The 22,512-nt window shown below is 34.9% G+C and overlaps 1 protein-coding gene across 1 annotated transcript in view; it reads right to left on the reverse strand.

Annotated features, from left to right (window-relative positions):
- The window catches only part of MALRD1 (MAM and LDL receptor class A domain containing 1), a 694,737-nt gene that overhangs the window by 160,552 nt on the left and 511,673 nt on the right, over window positions 1-22,512 (reverse strand). The window contains exon 33 of the mRNA XM_011972480.1: window positions 17,796-17,997. Coding sequence (XP_011827870.1) covers window positions 17,796-17,997 — 202 coding nt within the window. The remainder of the gene's footprint in view (window positions 1-17,795; window positions 17,998-22,512) is intronic.

Genomic DNA, 22,512 nt, shown 5'->3' on the forward strand with positions numbered 1-22,512 from the left:
AGGGAGGGAGGGAGGCAGGGAGGGAGGGAGGAAGGGAGGGAAGAATTAACCATAAAGTGTATCTCATGTTGCAGTTTGCAGTTGATTTATTCTTTATATTTTGGAGCTGATAATAATATACAATTCCTTTAACTCTGTAAAATAAGAACAACATTCATTGTTCTCTTTTTAATACTCTGAAAAACCTCAGCACTACCTTAAATGCATGTTACTAGTGAAAGAAGCCAATCTGAAAAGGCTACACGCTGTCTGATTTCGAAGATATGACATTCTAGAAAAGGCAAAATTATGGAGACAAGAAAAAGATCTGCCAGGAATTATGGGGTGGGAGGTAGGGCAAGGAGGAATGAAAAGGTAGAGCACAGGAGATTTTCAGGGCGGTGAAACTAACTATATGTATTGTATTATAATGGTGGATACATATCATTGTATGTTTGTCAAAATCCATAGAACTTTCAACACAAAGAGTGAAACTTAATGTATACTATGGACTTGGGGTGACAACAGTGTGCCAAAGTAGGTTCATCTCATTGACTGTAACAAATGTACCACTCTGGTGCAGTATGTTAATAGCGGGGAAGACTATGAGGGTGGGGGCAGGGAGTATATGTGAAATTTTCTTCTCAATTCTGCTGTGAACCTAAAATTGCTGTAGAATATAAAGTATACACATACACACGCACAGAGACATACACACACTGTATATATACATGTATTAGCTTTGATATATAAAAATAACAATATTGGTGGTGAGAGATCTATCTATAGATCTGTCTTATGAAAATTTGAGGAACAATTCAGAGGAGATTTAATTTAAACTAGATTCATTTAGAGTGTCACAAGTCAGGTTCCCTGGGAAGCTGACTTTAAGGTACACTCCAAATCAGAGATTTCATAGAAATTCTCTCAGGAACATCCCTGCGAAGGCATAAGACAGATCTATAGACAGATATCTCACTACCTATATATATATTATATGAATATATACACATATATAAAATATGTCTATATATTAGATATATCACCACCAATATTCCTTAGAACCTACATTGTAACCAACACCTCATGTTTGGTGATTCTCTTAAAATTTCTATGTTCTAATTTCTCTAAATTTATTTGAGAATGTAGCAATCCAGCAAGTAAATGCATAACACTTTGATAAATGTACTGTGCCTTGATCAAGCACATTGATCCATTTCTTACTATGCCCAGTGAGCTGCTTGGTCAGGTTGCTAAAAACCAATGGCATTGAGGTGCAAGGCTGGTGACTGTGCAAGGGAAATGCTTTCAGGTCGGTCCCGACAGTAGTTAGCCTCCTTGGAAATTCATGTTGTCGTTCATTACGTGAGACAGTTACTGTGCAGAAGAGCCTAACATGCTCAGTGCAAAAATAAAACTTAGATCAGGAAAGCAAATGAAAATAGTACATTCTGTGTTGATAGTGTCGTTTGCGTATACCCCAAAGAGTACCATCAGAAAGGACGAAGGGATGTACAAAAGAAATGTAGAGGGGCACTCAGAAATGTTGGTGACTGTGATGGAGGGAAAGAGATGAGAAAATAAAGACATTCCAAAAAAACGTTGATTCATCTTGACAAGATGACTCATTATATATCTTAAGAGTGTTTGTTTGTTTGTTTTTGTTAAGTCAACAGTTTTCAAGCTACATCTGATTAGGGGTATTATACAGACCTAATGCTGGGGTGAGAAGAACAAAGAGATTCATATGAAAGCTTAGTTTATATGCTTTAGGGAGTGTTTCTCAAAAGGAGGATCCCAAGTTTCAAGTGTGTTGGAATCAGCAATAAAGTGTATCTCATGCCATTGTTTGCAACTGATTTATTCTTTGTATATTGGAGCTGATTCAAGGCTGTACCAGCAATAAAGTTACTCTCACTCACTTGTATGCCACCAAATATGCTTCCTTCAGTAAGGAATAAGGGTGTGCATTCACAGCTATATATACAGCTACACATATTTAGACATACTTTATTTATATATACTAATATTGGTACACATAAATACCAACATTGGTATTGAGCTATCTTCTATCTATCTATCTGTCTATTTATCTTGTACCAATATCCCTTACAACATATATTTCAGTCTGTACATCATATTTGATACTTTTCTCTTAAAATTTTAATTTTTTAATTTCTCTAAATCCCTTTTAATATGCAGTAATCCAATGCCTAAAATGTACAATAAAATGTTTACCCTGAAATTGTACATTATTCAATATATACAATTTCACTTTCTTGTCTTTACATTGTGCAACTAATGTCACAAGCACATAAACATCAGCTAGCACGGGTTTCAGCAGAAAACAGGTTAAGAAACGTTGCTTTGGGCCAGGCGCGGTGGCTCATGCCTATAATCCCAGCACTTCGGGAGGCTGAGGTAGGCGGATGACTTGAGGTCAGCAGTTCCAGATCAGCCTGGCCAACGTGGTGAAACCCTATCTCTACTAAAAATACAAAAATTAGCCAGGCATGGTGCCGTGCACCTGTAATCCCAGCTACTCAGGAGGCTGAGGTGAGAGAATCACTGGAACCCAAGAGGTGGAGGCTGCAGTGAGCAGAGATCGCGCCATTGCACTCCAGCCTGGGTGACAGAGTGAGACTCCATCTCTAAATAAATGAATAAATAAGAAATATTGCTTTAGAATTTAGGGAATTAGTGTACAAATTAGTTTTGAGAAAAAGGATTCTGAAGCAACAGAAAATCCCACAATCAAAGCTATACTTGGGCTTTGTCAGGAAATTGTAATTATATTACTATTATAGCATCTTTACCAGGCCTTTACTCATGTTTTGCTCAAAATTGTGACTCAAGTAGAGCTTGGACACTCCAAATCATATTGGACAAGTTTTAACCTCTCTTTGAGAATACACTGACATCCTAGTGCCCAACAGAGTAAATGGCATGAGGTATGTGTTCAATCAACATTTCTTACATTGATGAATAATACATCAATGGTTTAAATAGGAATTGTACTTTTCTTGATAATTAATATGAAGTTAGATAATCAAAATGGATGAACTGAAGAATTCTTTCATTGACTTCATTGACTCTTTCCATGGACTAAATCATAAGTAGTAAAAGGATAGATTAACAATACAGAAACTGGAAAGCTCTTCAAAAAACAAACTTTCTAATATATTTGAATATAAACTTTTATTTAAGTAAAGAATTCTGTCATTTATTTCATATGCATCCTACAGGTCTTTACCAATTGCTTCAGAAGTTTTATGTGATTTTACATAAAGGACTTTTGCAAATGATGTTGTATATGCATGCATATATATATATGTATATATGTGTGTGTATATATATATATATGAATAAACCTGCCATTTTTGTTTCCTATAGATCTTATAAGAGAGCAAAAGAAAATATTTAAGAAAAGAAAAACACCTAGGATAAGGGATTTAGGAACTGGCATTTAGGAACTTCGACATTTGTAGTAACCAAGACACGTCTCTGATTACCATCACTTCACTTTGTGCTATGCAGACAGTTCCAATCCCTGACATTGTGGGTGTTTCTTTGTCCTCCCACAAGACGTTAAGTTTCATTGTTCATTTAATGTTTGCATAGCAGTAGAAACATATTTCTTATAGCAATAAAAATTATTTCACACTGATAATTTGCAGTGAAAGTCAATGAAATGTTCTCACGAATTTCATACAAGTTCCATAAAAGCTTAAAGTGCCCAAGGATAATCTGATGGATTTTTATCTTTATGATTAATATGTTTAGAGAAAAGGAAAATTGTCTGTCTTGAAAGAAAAATGATATGCACGTAGAACTTCAGTTTTAAAGGGCAGAAATTATGTTGTTGCCAAATATTGTCATACTCAGTGATAGACAGTAAAAATGCTCATTGTAAAATATAATACACCTGTTACAAATGGGTAATTGTCTCTGGGAGGCATTTTATTAACAGCATTCAAAAAGATTACAAAAAAATCTATGAGGGGAAACTATTATAATTTAGTAGCTGCAATTATAAGTACTCTTGTTTTCACGTTATTGTGAATTATAACTGTGGTTATGTCTCCATAAGAGCCCCTCATAAAGTATACAAATATTAATTTCTTCTTTAGTTTAAAAAATCATCCTCTGTAATGGGGACAGAGAAAAGAATAATTTGATCTTATTTCATTTCCATATATTTAACAGCTTAAATATTCCTAGAAAGATGGAACATGACCTCTGTTTGTCTAAAGACTCAGAAAGTCCTGGCATGTGAGGAAAAGTACACAGAGTGCATGTAGTATAAGAAATCAAGAAGGCTCGTTTGGCCATGACCAAAAAGTCAAAAGCCAGACAGAGAGACAAGAGTGAAGAAAATGGAGAACTTTCCAGAACTTATGTCCAATGTGGAAGCTAACAAGTATCTGAGAAGAGATGCCAAGTACAAAGTGACAATTATTTTCAAAGTGAATAACTGCAGCTAGTTAAGGCCAAAGCTAAATAAAATCAACATACGAGGGAGCTGGAAAAAATTCAAACTTAACACAAACATAAATGCACTTATGTATGTATATGTTAATTGTACAAATATGTGTGCATGCATCCAGAGGCAGGTTACCTGAAAGCAGGAAGCTACTCACTAATAATAGAGGAGTTTTGGAGAAGATAGCCAGGCAGTGGATGATGGGCAACGTCATTCAGAGGAAAGATGAGATGGAGGTGGAGAAGTGAAAACCCTATTATCAGAGTCCTTCCTTTCCCTCAGCACATAAAGAGGCTGCAGACTTGAAAGAAAATAGGATCTGAAGAAACAGAATGTCTTAAGAGGCCCCAAAAGAGTTATCGCTTTTACCCAACATCAATATTTGCCGGGATTTTAAATAATTCCTCCATATCCATAAATAGTGATACCACTGCAAATGACTGAAATTGCATACATGATGAATTTACTGCCTTCATATAACCCCCAATAATCTAAAACGTATGTAAAAGTGATAAAATATATTAAAAATATAAAAAGGAAGGGTGGTTGCTGGTCATTTTTTTTCCTGCCATGAGCCCTGGAACCCAGAGGGACCCCTGTGCATTACAGATTCATTCCTGTTTAATCATTTCCAGATGGTGCAATAGTTCCCAGTCTGACATATCTGTGTTAGCGTGGCCGCAATTATATGCAATGTTGGACGAGGTTGTGTACTTGGCCTAATTTAATGCTGTTGCTCACTGATAGCTCTAGTCCATATTTACTGCACGTTTATTTAATAGCTAAAGCATTCCCCAAATCCTCAACTCTTGACTTCTAACTTTAGGCCCAGTATTATTAAATACTTTCCTTTTTTAATTCAACATTTACATTTCTTCCAGCACATATTTCCCAAAGAAAGAACTCTGCTCAAAAAATGGTTCTCCAACGCCTTACAGGGTTAAGTCCACCATTTTTAGTTGGTATTCAACACACTGACATCTGATTCAGACTCACCTATGCTCACGTTCTTCTCCAGAAAACCCTAAAATTACAGAGGAAATAACGAATATTTCAGACTATACGATATGCATTATATTCTTGGCTAGCTGGTGTAGGCTGAGAAAGAGAAAGTCATCATCGGTCCTATGAGTGGAAAGCTGTTATTTACAGAAATTATGAGCAGGTGCTTTGGCACCAATCAATAATCAGATCTTTCTCTTAGTATAAAAGGCTGAGAATGGAGAGTGAGAAGCCATCTGTCATCACACACCATAAATATATACAATAAAAAACTTCTAGGAGTTTTAGACAATCTATCAGTGAAGGAAGAATGTTAAATTTCATATGCACTTTGGGAACATCTGTTTTACCTGTCTTAGAAAGGTCAAATGGGAGACAAATCATTTGGTGAGATGGGCATTAGAGAAGACCACTCAAGAATCAGGTATTATTCTACAGTTGTCTGTTATTCTACAGTTGTCTCTAATAGATACCTTCCAGGTGCAATATCTCAACCACTCTATGATGCAACCAAATAGAACAAGTGGCTGTGATACCACACCTTCCAGTTAACAGTGATCGGCACTAAAGACAAAGACAAATATAGCTATATTTAACTGAAGAGTAACTTTTGAGGAATGTGAATGAGCCCCTTAACCTAACATTTAAAGCACTGCATATGACTACATCATTATTTTATAAAACACAGAGGTTGAGACTAATTTCTGCCTTCCTAATAGAAACAACTAAATGTTATTAGATTAAATGCTGTTGGGTTATCTTGTCCCATTATATAACACGCGTTCCCTGAGATTGTTGGTCAGAATAGGCTGACTCAAGTATGAAGATGTAAGCTAAAAGATGTATATGGAAACCCACAGGGTGCACATCTCACCAGCATGCATAACATGAGTTACAACATCATCAGAAGAAGAAGGAAGGACAAAACACAAGGTTTAGATATTTTGGTTCTTGGACTGGTCTTTAAATCGGTCAATCATGTATTCTGTGAAAACAAAATAAAACAAAACAAAACAAAAAACCCAGACATGAGCTTGTCACCTCTTTTTTGTTTTCTTTTTCTGTCCCCCCAGCTGGAGTGCAGTGACATGATCTCAGCTCACTGTAACCTCCATCTCTCGGGTTCAAGCGATTCTTCTGCCTCAGCTTCCCAAGTAGCTGAGATTACAGGCATGTGCCTCCACATTAAGTTAATTTTTGTATTTTTAATACAGACAGGGCTTCACCATGTCAGCCAGGGTGGGCTCGAACACCTGACCTCAGGTGTTCCACATGCCTCAGGCTTCCTAAGTGCTGGGATGACAGGCATGAGCCACTGCACCCGGAACTGGGTTATTTCTCTAATTCCATGTTTTCTATTTTGAGCAAATTTACAATGGTGAAAAATGAAGACTCATATGTGTATGCACAATCACTCTTTGCTGAACCATCAATCCCACCCAGGCCCCCATTTTCAGCTATTTCTACAAATAGCAACTGGTTCTTTCTGGGTAAAATAGTCTTACACATCAATAAGATGCTATTGCAAAAAAAAAAAAAAAAAAAAAAAAAAAAAAAAAAGGCCATTCTGGGAAAGTCTCTTCTTTTTCTATCTGAAAAAAAAAATTTTTTTTCTTAAAACTTAGACTATTAAGTAAAACAACATTGCATTCTCCTATTTCTTAGACAACAAATTAACTTTTTTTAATAAAGTCTGGATGTTTTCCAGCAAACAACATATGTGTTCCAAGGAATCAGAAAAATCATAATAAAAGTAGACTCTCTTAGCCCAAGAGAACAAAACAGGGCCAGATTGACCCTGGCTGTGAAAAGCCCACAGAATCTCTCTGACATGCTTGGCCTGGTAAAACATTTGGATGCTGAGCTTTTCTGAGTGAAAATAAGAGTCAGCAAAGGTTATAATTTCCAAAAGTGACCAGGAATTTAGGAATTGATGATTGTTTCCATATGGTTGTGAAATGACTAAGTTACCATGTTATGTTTTATTTTATATATATGTTATGCTACATATATATTAATGCATATGTATTTATGTGACCAATGTCATCGTTCACATAAAAGCCTTCATCTTTAAGACGGAGTGTTGGGACAGTGATTTGTGTTTCATCTTTGAGTTCTGGATGAGACACTTGTGAAATTCAAGCTAATGGAATATGATTCACACTGAGAGTGATTTTTCCATGGTTGTCATTTAGAGTTCTTCCCCCTAATTCAACAAAATTCCTTCCAGCCTGATGAGCAGCAGGCAACCAAGTAAGAACCACCTCCTAGTATAACAGGCAGACTCCTCCAAAGGCTGTCAAGCAGGGAATCCAGGTTTTACTCCCTTAAGCCTGCCTGGTATTAGCATTTAATGCCATTTTCTGGCTCTAGTGTTTTTGCCTTCAAATCTAATATCCCTTCCAGGAGCAAAAAGGAATTAACCCATCTTCTGACAAACAGTAAGGACTTCATGACCCACAATAATAGATTTAAAATCTAATAATATTCTATAATCCAATAAGTGAATCAGGATTGCCTGGTAATCATTTCCTTTTGGCTTTTATACATTTATCACTATTCATTTTAAAACAAGGCCTATGAATCACTAACTGAACCAAAATCATAAAAATGACACTCATATTAAAACAAAGTTTTAAATAATTCATCTACGATTGCTATATTATATACAATAGATACCTACTCTGTGTTATATACTGACTTGAAATTTATTTTACATTTTCTCAATCCATTTTGAAGTTAACGATCACTCATTCTTGCTAAATCAAACTCACACACCAGGTCCTACTGTGGGGATGGGGTAGTGGGGAGGGATAGCATTAGGAGATATACCTAATGTAAATGACAAGTTAATGGGTGCAGCACACCAACATGGCACATGTATACATATGTAACAAACTTGCATGTTGTGTACATGTAACCTAGAACTTAAAGTATAATAAAAAATAAATAAATAAAAATAAATAAATAAATAAAAGAGAAAAAAAAATGTAAAGATGAGGAGAAAGTTATCCATAACCCTATCACCATATATCTATAAAAAAAAGACAATGTGGATTTTTCAATGTGGAGAAACTAAAAATGACAGAGAACAAGCTACAGATATCAACAGTATCTTGTAAGATATACTATAGAAGAACTGCAAAGTTAAAGCTAAGACAATCTCAGAGCATGGGTTCCTGTGGGGAGGATTAAGGATAAGTTCATGAAGAAAGCAGCTTTTGTTCTGCCCCAAAATTGGAGGAGGATTTACACAAGAGGAGATAAAGGGTTGTGCTTTCTCAGCCAGAGAAGTGGTAGGACTAAAATCATGGAGATGAGGGGATATGGGTAATGACTTGAGAAAGACAAAGGATCCTGTTTAAAGGGATCATTTTATAGACAAAGACAGATAAGTCAGTAGGTGTACTAAAGAATAAGAAACTTATTTAGTAGGCAATTAACCACTAAGCATTCTTCTCCTCTTTACAAATTGCATGAATTTATGTATTTTGATTAATTTCCCTTCTATTTGTGTTCTATTATACAACATGAAAGTATACATAGAGGGTTTATTGTTGCTGGTTAATGTTATAATTTGGCACAAATGTTGCAGAATTTTCAAGCTTAACTCTGATAAAATGAGAAAAAGAATGGCTATCATCCAGAGAGGCATGTTGTGCAAATTAAAGATGATAGAGTAACTTAATGTGACTTTGAAGTGTGGAAGTATGACTTGGGATTGGAAATGGTATGCTCCAACCAGCACTTTCAATTTTGGAGGAATGACATAGGGAGTATTTAAGATTATTCATAGTGATGGCAGAGGGGTACAATTCTTCAAGCAATTACTTGAAGGCAGTGGCATTAGCCAATCTTACCCTCAAATGTTGTCTCACTTACTTCCTGCTCATGTCCCTGGTTTGGATTTTTAACCTTACTTCTGAATTTTGGAGCAATCCAATATCCTTTCAGTAAACTCACTTTCTGCTTAAGTTAGCCCAAGCACAATTCTGTTGCTTGCAATAACATATTCTTTACTCTATTGTGGTAAAATAGGGGAGTGGTCTACCTTTCTGGAACTGACAACATAATTGGTACTAGAGGACTAATTTGGGAGTTGTATATGTGTGAATAAATTAGATACATCAGTTATGTGGTCGTTACAGAGAGTCTGATGAACAATCAGAAGGTCTCAAATGAGAACTTGGGCAGTAAAAAGAAACTGGGAGAAGAAAAGATGGCAACATTTATAGAACTTACTGACTGAGCTGTATTGAGAGTAAGGATATGGAGCAGTGGATAATAACTGGTTTCAAAGTGGATATTTACAAAGGTATGCACAGGCACTGAAGACACTAATGGCATTTCCTTATCATTCATAACCAAGAGACTTCTGAGGCCTTCTTTATCAACTGAAACAAAAGGTACAAATATCCTTATTATGAAAACATTATTGCTCATTGGCAATAATATCTATTAATAATGCTGAGTAAATGTGCTACTTTATTTATTTATTTACTTACTTTATTTTTTTGCCATGAACCATGGCCTTTGCTTTCATTCTCACTGTCTAGCTGGGAGGGAAGTGGCGCTGTTGAACCTGGGGCTCACTCCTCTGACACTACGTGTAGCATCCTGCTTGTACTGGTTCACCAGATGATGCTGAGTATCTATTCTTAATATCACCTTCAGGAATGTCACATAAGCAGCCTGAAATCAACCATGCTGGGAGTATTTACACCAAATAGGCAAATGCTACAAATTGGGGCTTTGGTTAGCCCTGCTGGGTCTTGCTTATACCAATAGTTGCCCTCTGTATATGTGGGTTTTGCATCCCACGAATATTGCATTTTCCATCTGCATTTGGTGGAAAAAAACTCCACAAATAAGTGAACTTGGGCAATTTGAATCCATGTAGTTCAAGGGCAAACTGTACTTTAAACTTTCAGGTATGCATCATTATAACAGTATTTTCTTAGATTGTAAACTCCTCGAGAGCTGTAGACATTGCTACATTCCTACCTGTCTTTCCAATCCAACTTGAGGGCAGCACATTGATTGTCAACTAGCATTGACTGTATGAATGGCAAACTTAAATTCAAAGACACATCCAGTAGTAAGAAGTCTTCTGCATCTAACTGCAACGACATTTCTACTTTTACCTCGCTCCTCTAACTCCCAGATCTCCTTTAACTCCCTCCTCATTCTCTCTGAATTCTCTACTCTCCCATGTCATGCTCTGTGCCTTCTTTCTGTTTCCCTAATCCTCTCCTCCAAATCTAGTCTCATATAATCACAAAATGGCAGAGTTGGATGGGATTTAAGCAATCATCTATTTCATTTCCCCGATGACATAACATGGTCTAGAGAGTTTAAATGATTTGTCCAAAATTGTACAAGTATCTAGTGGCTCAACCATGGTTTAGACCAAGCTCTCCATAATTTTATTCCAGCAGTCTTCTTTCCACCACTCAATACAACTACACAGAGCCTGCTGGACTATTCACAAAATTCATTCTCTCTCTCTCTCTCTGTCTCTTGTTCTTGATCTCTCTTTTCCCCAAACACAAAATTGAGACAATTTTGCAGGCTGAGGTCATTGGTGAGTATGAAGAGAGAGGTGCCACATAAATTCAACTAACTGATTTTTACTTAATTATCTCTTCATTCAACATATTTCTCTAGTCATACAACATACTCATTGAGTGCTTACTGCATAACAGGAACTCATCTAGGCATATAGAATACACCATTGAACACAACTGACAAAGATCTCTGCCTTTAAATAATTTGTGCTTAAGAGATTACACCTGAAAATTCTAACTTGAACTTGCTAGTCCAGCCTAGAGATACAAAAGAAGAATGGGAGTCTCTATTCATTAATGAAGTGAGAGCTATTATTTTTCAGCAGTGAAACAGAATTTGAACTACTCCCCTTAACTTTATTATGAATTTTATTCTTTATTTTGTTTGGCACCTTGCTATTTGCCATTAACTTATATTTATCAAGTCAAGACAAAAAGGATGCCCTATGATGACATTTCTTTTCTTTAGAATCTCCATTCACTCTCTGAAGGTCTATTTTCTTTCAATTCAATAACAACAAAACTTAGTCACTGGGGGAAGGGGAGAAAGTGCCCATAATGTTAATCTCCCAAACTGGAGTTTTCTCAGCGTTTGAACATATCATAGCACCTCTTGTTATTTACTGCCTTTATCTAAGGGAGTTTCAGATGCAGCATGTTTCAATGGGGAATATTAAGTGATATATTAGGTCACTTAAGAATGATTCGTAGGTTTTTCAAAATGATTCCTCATTTGCGTGAAGTGGTTAATGCAACTCTTAGGAAAGGCATATTACTAAATCCTGACAATAATCATTTCATGGATGAGAAAAATCAGGTCCAATGAGTAGTAAGTTAGCATAATGAAGATTTTTTTTCTTTTTGTGGGGGAAGGGGGTGGCTGAGCACGGGAAAAGTTTAATGATTATTCTGGGAAGAGAAAGAAAATGAGGCAGGGGGCGAATCTCTGCTTTTCCTGCCTAAAGTTGGATGAAATGTGCTTTCTCATTTCTCTGCTCCACTGGGCTTCCATGAGATCACTTCCTAGCTGTCTCTTCTGCCCAGGGCTGCTGCCCCCACCTGGTTCAGAGGAAGGGGCACCAGGGACTGGCTGAGCTGGGCAGGTGCCCTGATCCACCATGCCTGCCATGCAGAGCCATGCCAGCCTTGAGTCCCTCCTAGGAGAGGGCCATGGTGATGCGAGGCCAAGCCTTAATGGCTTCCAGGTCCAGGGAGGGTTTCCAACCACCTTGACCTGGGGCAGGATCCAGAAGGAAAATGTCCCATGGTCAAAGTTGTCTGCCCGCTGTACAGAATCTAGAGCTCATGGCTCAGTGGGGTCCCATCCCAGATAGCAAACAAGAGAGACAGAAAGCAAAGAGGAAGCAGTGCATAATGAAGATTTGCCCCCAGTTCTTGACTATAAAGTAGGCTTCAATGCTCCCAGTTGTATTAGTTTCCTAGTCACAGTAACAAAGTAACACAAGGTAGATGGCTGAAAACACTAGACATTGATGCTTCCATAGTTGTGGAGACCAGAAGTCTGAATTCAAGGTGTTGCTAGGGCCCTGCTCTCTCTGCAGACTCTGGGGAGAAGCTGCTCCACTCCTTTCTCTTAGCATCTTTTTGGCTGACCATGCTGGGCATTCCCTGGCTTGTAGATAAGTTACTCCAATCTCTGCCTCCTTCATCACATGGTATTCTCTGTGTGTTTTCTCCTCTTCTTCTTCTAAGGACATTGGTCATATTGGATTAGGGTTCATCCTACTCCAAAATGCCCTTAATTCACTTCTTAATTACATCCACAAAGGCCATATTTATAAATGAGGTCATATTCTGAGGTCTTGCAAAGAACATGGATTTTTGAGAAGATACTATTCTACCCAGTGTACCAGCCAACTTCTATATGGAAATAATCCACTTCCTAGCTATGGCGCAATCTCCATAGGGTTGCGTCTGTTGGTATTTGCCACCTTATTAAACTCCTGACAAAACGGCGCAGATATGCACAGTATTTTCAAGCCATTGTTATTTCAAATATTTTTACAAATCTCACATTTAGTTTTAAAAGTATCCACGTCCTAACAGTGCTGTAAAATGTTTCTTCATCACGGAGACAGATGAGATCCTCCTTGTTTCAAATGATAGAAGTAAAACAGAAAACACATTTCTCTCTTGGAAACTCACATGGCTAAGGAAAACAGATGCAATAAAAATAAACACACTCTTCTGCTGGCTCAGAATTTCTGGAGATTTCCTATTCCGTCAAGTTTGTCTCGTTTACAAAATGTTGCCCTGGGAAACGTAAAGGAATTAAGGCAGGACAGAGAAGTAATAATGCGGAAGGTAAAGGTTGGTGGGGGATAGGACTGCTGTTTTTAGTGGAATCTTCTACATGGAAAGAAAACTGCAGGTAACTTGGGGTGACAAATGTTGTTCTATATTCCTTCCGATTATGGGAGTTTGTGGGGGTGATAAAAACAACAACACCTAATATGAGGTTGAAATGAAGTTGAGAGTTGGCTGTTTTCAATCGTAGGAGGTTAATCTGGACCTGAGCAGAAAGCTGGCATGTTCAACATACAAATCTGGATGTCTTGTTATAAGATCCGAAGAAAGTTATCTGTTAATTCAGGTGCCTTGGTTCATTTGTGTCTTGTCTGTGTTTACTAAGGAAAGACAAACAAAGCTAGTAGTTTTAATGGTATAGACTTTTTCACATTTCCTAAGGGCTGAAGTATGAACACATAAATGGACACTGAAAAAAAATATTTAATTTCTGTTTCTTGCTTTATTCAGTAAACATTCATTGTGGTAGGTCTTGTGCTATCAGAATTCTTGCATTTTTTAACGATTATATTTCACTGGTAAACTGCATCCTATTCTGGAGATTTTCAGCCTATAAAATAGAAACTTTAAAGAGGAATGTCTCAATTTGACCTATTTTAAATGTTATGTGAAAAAGAATGCTTCCTTTATCCAGCATTTCTGGGAAATGAAGTTTGCCTTGCTAAGTACTAACACTTAAAAGATAATTTTTGCCAAATGTCTCTGAGGCATATATATAATTGCTATTTTTGTTTCCTTCTTGAACATCTAAAACTTCTGTCTAACTTTGTTGGCTGTTATTTGGAAAGTTAAGGCAACTGGAAGAAAAACCGCTAAGGCAAAACTAATTCTAGATTAGTCATTCTTACACAGGATAAACTAATTCTAGATTAGTCATTCTTACACAGAATAAAGATTTGCTCCTGAACGGTGAAACATCAGATGCCTGAACTACTAGCATAACAGCTCACCCGTAACGTTTATTCTGCCTGACGTTCCCTAACCTTGGCAAGTAAGAAGAGCTAATTATAATCTGTTCTCACATTTCTCAAAGAGTTTCACAGATAGGAGTTATTATTAACAGGAATAACTATTGGAAAAACACAGGACTCAAAGTAATAGAAATAAATCCATCTATGCAACAGTGCCCTATAATAATTTCAATAAATAACTTCATTTAGGGCAAGATTAAAACAATAATTAACCCAAAATATGTGGTTCTTAATTATATGTATCATGACCTTATACTTTTACTTGATAAAGCAACATCATTATTTTTTTCCCAATTACAAACAACACAGTTTTAAGCAGACATTTAAAAACATGGAAGAAAAATACCATGAAGAAGAGAAAAATAATTCATATTTCTATTTTTCAGAGACAGATATTATATTTTGTATATCTTTCAGGATTTATAGATAGATATCTTTTTTGATGGATATCTTATTAAAATTGGTTTTAAACTTTTATCATTTTTCTACACTTAACAATAGACTCTTGTATTATTTAGATCTTGCATTGGCTGTAACTTTCATATTCACCAATATATTATGCATATTGTCTATTATATGACACAGGTGTTCAGTGTCTAAATTATCTATTAGGCATCTTTCAAAATTTTCCACAATAGTGCCAAAAACCACAGGGAAGAGGACATTAGTAATAGCGCTAAAGGATCACATTCCTTTAAAGCTTTCTGTTTTCTCTTTGACATTCCACTATATAGTAGATTTGTGTTTACTTCAAATGTCACATAATAAATTATTTAACTTTTCTCCCAAAATTTTCAGATAAACCCAATGAATTACATCGGATTTATTTCATGGTATTGCATACTCCCTAGGACATTGCTGTGGGCATCTGTACACCCCAGTTTTAGGAGTGCTGATTTAATTTATGATTTTCCAAAAGCAACTGCCTGAATCAATAATGAAGTCGTGCTGCAGAAGCTATGCCTTAAGATTCTGGATTTTGGAGGAGAGAATGGGGCTAGGGAGAGGTACTTTTATTACACAAAATGACAAAGTTCAAGGTTTAATGCCAAAGGTCACAGTGTTTTTTTTTTTTTTAAATAGTCCTTGACAGTAAAATCTGTTCTATAACATACTGGGAAAGATGAACCTTTATACTTTGGTGAATGTTAGGTTGTTGTTCACACAATCAGTTTTCACTGTCATTATGCTATTTTGAAAAACAGCAATTTCTTAGGCTACATTTCCTAGGCCCTATGTTAGAATCTGGAGATGAAATATAAGCTCTCAAGCTTCTCTTGCTCTTGAGGAGCTCAAAATTCATAAAATACATATAAATATGTATTATTCCATTATATACATATGGAATAACATATATAAGAAATATATGTAAATATATAGTCCAGTATATATAATATATATAATATATATAATGATGTATGTAGAATTATATATATGAACTGTATGTTAATATATATGTTACTAATGAATAATATAATAATGTAATTAGCAATATATATTATAATATATAATAATACATTTTATAATATATATACATATTATGGAATATATATATATAAAAGACAGAGCCAAGAATGAGTGGAAGAAGAGTTATTGAAGACATGAGCTACAGAAGACTTTTATGGAGCAATGGCTGAGAGAAGTTGAGAAAGCAAATGTTCTAAACATATATATTCATGAGTGGGAAGATGAAGAATTTTTTTTTTTCCTGAGATAAATGGTGAAAAAAAGAGTTTGGAGGCAGATGCAGGCCCATTTAGGGGGTGAAAATGAGGAAATTAAAGGAATTTATCACAAAATGGCTTTACTTCTATTCAAAGGACACAAGAATACCAGCAGAGTGAAGAATGTGCCTGGGAGAAATGGGAGGACTTGAGGATTGCTGGAGAAAATGGGTGCCAGGAAATGAGAAACTCATGTGTCTGGGGCCCTAAAAGGCCTAGCTAAGGTAAGATACCAGCACATTTAGTGGTTCCAATCAGCATGACTAGCAACAGTTTTGGAAAATTCAGAGGTTATATGACCTCAACTTCAAAGACGATTAAAGCCATTATGGCAGAATATGGGATGAATAATTTATTCATATTATTATATGAATATAGATCTAGAATCTATTTACAATAATAAATTTGCTTATTGTAAATAAATTATAATTTATTGTAAATAAGTTTATTTACCATAAAGCCATTATGACAGAATATCAGCTGAATGATCTATTCATATTATTATATGAATGTATATCTAGAATCTATTTACAGGAGTGTGCTGATAAATAAATGTATTAATATGTGCAAAATGCTTAGCAAATTGCCTGGCACATAGTATTCAAATTTGTGTGAAAAATTTAAGAAATAGGACATAACAGAATTCAAAATTCAGAATGTGAATGGATTTGGATAAGGTGTTAATCATTAAATCTATAATTATTGGGTGAAAAAGTAAGAGGCTGTTTATGGAATCCCAAAAACCAGGAGGCCTTGATGATCTAGAATATATTTTTTTTATTATTAATGTTACTAGAAAACAGCCTTCGGAGGAGTAATGAAGATGAGAAAGTGGTGATTATATGAGATTTTTAATCTTAAGATTTCAAAGGGGATGCTCAGGCCCTGAATGTAACTATGCGAGTGACTTATTGCAGAAGCAGGTTTGCACTACCTATTAGACTCAAAGAAGTTGATGTTTTAGATAGGGTGTCTCACCTGAAGTTGAAATTGCCCAGGATTTAGAATCCAGAGAAAAACTATGAGAAGAATAAAAATTCAGATGTGTGGACTTAAAAGAAAAGAAACCTTTGAGTAGGAGTGTTAGGGGAAAAAAAAAAAAAAAAAAAAAACTTTAAAAGAGGCACTGAGTAGCTAGAAAGACAATGACCCTACTATTTAATATTTTAAATGGAAGACTCAGTAAGGGAACAAACAGCCCCACTTAGGGGAGAACGTCTTAAATAGCAGAAATTCAGATTTCATTTAAAGGGGTGACTTTTTAAGAAAAGGTGTTTAGAATATAACTTTTTTTTTTCTTTTTGAAATAGAATGAGCCCTCTAGCTTGTACGGTAGAAATGGTTAGGAGAAGGAACGTGGCCTGGGGAAGGGGAAAGGTCAATACAGATGGAGAAAACAGTCTGGAAGATAACAGGTAGCCACGGGGGCCTTTGCCTTGTGCAGTTCTTGTGAACCTTTGGGAATAAGGAAAGCAGAAAATAAAGCTACATTCGCCGAACAAAATTTCCTCAGGGTTTCTAAAACAACTTTAGTGCAAAGTTATTTCGTTGCCTACAAGACATTTTCATGGCAAAGTTCACGGGCAGATAAACTTTACTTCTTACTATATATGACTCTTTTCCATGTGTAACTAGAACTGGACCTGGAAATAAATGTAATTCCTCAGAAATTCCCAAACATTTAGTATATTTAGATACTAAAAATAAATACTTATTCCCATTTTCTGAAAGAATCACTTACCTCCAGTCACACACTCTGGGGTGAAAGAGATGTCATCAAGAGCAATAAAGATGTCCTCATTGCCATCCAAATCAGCTTCAAATGCCACCTTAAATGGACTGTTACTGGAGAGAGGCACATAGCCATATGTCCATCCCGTTCTTTTATTTCCAATAACTGACCACACCAGGATGTTTAGCCCCGATTCTTCAATGGTATACACCTTTAAAAATCATTTAAAAACAACTTTTTATGATTGGATATTAGAAGTATCAGGACATCCAGATGACTGATGAAAGAATGAAATCTCTGGCTATGTAACAGCTCGATATATTGACTATTGTATTTTCTATCTGTAGAAATTGTGAGTTATAAAGTGAGTCAATGGATGTTATATTTTCCTTGGTTAGTAGGACCTTTGTTTGCTTCTGTCATCAACTTCTGTATGTCAAACTGGACATAATAAAAAAAAAAACTGTAAGTGTCTTAAGCATTTAAAAAGCTGGAGGAGATATAAACACAATTTTTTTATTGTAAAGAACTTTGTCTGTCTTACACTAAGGTTCTGTAACTGCAGAAAAAGAGGACCCTCAAGATACATGAATATGATAATGAATATGAGATTACAGAAGTCATTTTAAAAACCACAGTAATGTGCAGAAAATATTTTAACATTTTGAAGATGGAAATCTTCCTGGATTAACTAGCATCGATATTCAGCACTTTTTTTTATAGTTCAGTGACTAACAAATGCAACAAACAAGAAATGAAAGAGAAATAGTTAGCTTTGAAACCAACAAACATGCTAGATTTAGTATTTTTGTTTATCAGCAGAAATAATTTAAAAAAATATGGCATTTTCTAGTGCTGTTTAAAACATCTTATAATTAATGAGGAAAAAGGTAAGATTAAAGAAATATTTCTATATTCTCTTTTTGTACCTAAATTTTAAAGTTAGATACCAAAGTTATGTATAATTTGGTAATATAGTAATATTTATATATCATACCATATATAATTAGATACTTATATATAATACTATCTATATATCTCTATATATTTATATTTGGCTTATAGTATACTTCAGCAATCAGTTATACAATGCTTTTTTTCACATGGGAAAATAAGACCCAGAGAAAAGAAAATACATGGATATTAATTTTCTTCTATTGCAATAGTACATTTTTCCAATGACCTCCCTCTTACTAAAAAATCTTACTGTGTCACTGTTTTCTTAGTGTCAAAATTTATCTACAGTTAACTTATCCTATAAAATATGGTCTGGTGTGATGGCTCATGCCTGTAGTCCCAGCACTTTGGGAGGCCGAGGCAGGCAGATCTGTCAAGAGACAGAGACCATTCTGGCTAACACGGTGAAACCCTGTCTCTACTAAAAATACAAAAAGAAAACAAAAAAATAGCTGGGCATGGTGGCGGGCACCTGTAGTCCCAGCTACTCGGGAGGCTGAGGCAGGAGAATGGCGTGAATCCAGGAGGTGGAGCTTGCAGTGAGCTGAGATTGCACCACTGCACTCCAGCCTGGACGACAGAGCGAGATTCCATTTCAAAAGAAATAAAATAAAATAAAATAAAAATAAACAAACAAAAATATATCCAAAATTTATACTGTAAGGAAAGAATACCAGTCATCTTATTACATTTTATGATATTAAATTGACATTCCAGAAATACTACCAAGAATCACCAAATATTCCAGAGCCAGAAGTTAAGCATGTTGCTAGTGTCCCCAAGCACAAAAGAAATCTAAGATCAATTTCAGAAATCTAGCTGTTAATGCAAATTAAACAAAACAAAAATAAATCAAGATGACTATAAACTAAAGAAAAATTTAAAACTTGCCCAAAGTTTGGAAACCTGAAATGTGAGACTTAAACCCTAAAGTCAAATTGGACATTTTGGAAATGATGATTCTCGAGACATTTCTTAAGCCAAAAAAAAAAAAAAAAAAAAAATACTTTTAATGTTGATCCTCTAATTAACAAAAGAAGCTAAGATTCAATCTGAAGGGAATTTGGATCTGTTGACTACTTCCAGTCTGACACGTAAGCACTCATCCCAAAGAATCTTCAGCCCCAGCATCTGGTGGATACTTGGTTTACAAGCTTATCCAATTACTTTTCCATTTCTTAAAAATTAAAAATAAAAAGATGTGAAATGTCTAATTCAATTTGTTGATAACAGAGTGTACTATACAGAACCTAATTTAAGTGAACTCTAAGTTTTACAAGAATCTTGGTTTATATCACAGTAACTTAAAAATAAATGGCTTTATTATATTTATTTTGTAAATTTTTTTCTGGCAAAATTACTTTAGAAAGCCAAATTACATGAAAATGTAACTGCAACACTTTGTTTTTTTCCCCAAACCTCTGCACATATTTATTAATGTATCTATTTTTATTGGTTTTACAGTTTATTTTTCTCTCTGCATTCAGTCTTTTAAATCTTCAATCCTACATGCTCTTGTCAAATTCATTTTCCTTCCATTCTCTTCCTACTCTGCTTCTCAAAATCATACCATGACTTTTTCTCCCCCATGTCATGAGCATTAAACTCTCCAATACATGTCAACACATCTTACCCCATTATTTGACCCTACCACTAGTCCCAATTAATTCTGGTCAACTTCACTAACTCGCTATTTATGTCAATGAAATTTCGGCCAGTTTGTAGGTTATTTCATTAGCAACATGTATTTATAATACCTCCAGTGTATTAAATTGAATAATTACATGTTATGGCAAGTGATTCCATAGTCACTGTGGTCAATGAGGAAAACTAGGAGTATTATTTAAGAACTCATAATGTTGTTTATTCATTATGTCTAATGGGAAGCCCATTAACAACTAAAATTACAGCATATATTTTTGTACTTCAATGGAATTGATATTATTGTATTCTGAGGGTTTCTGTGTGATAACTCTCAACAAAATGTTTATTTTTAATAACTTTTAAATGTCGATAATTTTGAAAAACCACCATGCTAACTTCCTTGAAAAATAATTAATTCCAATGTCATTTGTTTCTAATTTTACATTTATTAAACATACTCTACTAAAACAGCAACACATATCACAGTAATAATTATTTGAAATAGTTTTCTAAAAATTAATTGCTGGATGAATTTGGCTATTTCTATTTTAATATTTTTTCAATTTTAGTCAAACACAGACCCAGTAATATATTAACTGTCAACATTTTATAATGTAAAGTAATAATTTTAGCATAATCTTTGTCATAAAAATATAGATTCCAATATATAAAAATATTAAATTATAGTACAGTTTATGTTATCATCAAGGTTATATTATATGTAAAGATATTATGTTCAAAGCTACTGCTTATAATGTAGAACATTAAAAACTTAAAGAGAACTTGCTAAATTTAAACATTATTCAGTTTCTGAATAACAAAAAAGGTTTTAATTTAAGTAGGGGATTTAACACTAGAAATAGGGAATTTAGTTATGAAGAATATAAAATTTTTTAAAAAACAGTACAAGCTGTTGAAATGATAAATGGATTTTTTAAAATGATGTAACAAAATATTTTTACACTTTGACATAATGGTTATTAACCAGAAAAATAACACAACCAAATGTCTTGACTTAAATTGTATTGAAAACATGAGATATATGAAAAATTCAATATATAAACATATCCATACATGCAGAAAATTATTATTATTATTATTATTATTATTATTATTATTATTTGAGATGGATTTTCTGTCACCCAGGCTGGAGTTCAATGGCACGACCTCGGCTCACTGCAAACTCCACCTCCCGGGTTCACGCCATTCTCCTGCCTCAGCCTCCCAAATAGCTGGGACTACAGGCTCCTGCCACCACGCCTGGCTACTTTTTTTTTGTATTTTTAGTAGAGATGGGGTTTCACTGCATTAGCCAGGATGGTCTTGATCTGACCTCGTGATCCACCCGCTTTGGCCTCCCAAAGGGTTGGGATTACAGGCGTAAGCCACCGTGTCCAGCCCAGAAAATTATTTTTTAATATTTTCCTACTGATAGGAAATTTTAAATTGGAAATTTTCTGAGTGTTTTCCTTGTCCAACCATAGAGCACAATTGTTTCTGTTTTTAGTTATTTAGCAGCTTCTTGAGGGCTGCACCTTTAAATTCCCAGATTGTCAATAGCCATGTACAGTATATGGAATAAGGTGAACACGAGTACATATATAAATAAAATAGTCTTCTTAGGACTTTTAAACATTCATTTCTAGTAGGAGAGTATCTAGAAATCATCATCTACAAGTCATAATTAGGTTGTATGCCTACTATAGTTTTTTCCATTTATGTATTATATAAACAAACATTTGCATATTAAAATTTGTTTTCTTCTAGGGACAAGTACAATATAATGTATCTACACTTAGATCAAACTGTTATAACATATTTATCAGAAAATAATGTTGTGGACCATAGCTTGAACATGTGTACCGGAGGCAACATGGGGAAGGAGGGCAGGAGAGCAGAACTTGATTTTTATTGTGTATAAGTTATTATAGTGTAACTATTAATTCTTTACAAAAGCAAACACTGAACAAAAGAAAAACAAAATAATTTTTTTCTTTTGAAATTAAAAAATGTTTCTACCATAATCAATTCATCAACTTATTTAAAAGACAAATCCATCTATTTATAAAAACCAGGATTATTCAGGTACTGCTGTGAGAGTTAGTAGTGTTCTTACCCTGTTTAC

This window comes from Mandrillus leucophaeus, unplaced genomic scaffold (assembly GCF_000951045.1).
Source record: "Mandrillus leucophaeus isolate KB7577 unplaced genomic scaffold, Mleu.le_1.0 Scaffold1295, whole genome shotgun sequence".
Lineage (NCBI taxonomy): Eukaryota > Metazoa > Chordata > Mammalia > Primates > Cercopithecidae > Mandrillus > Mandrillus leucophaeus.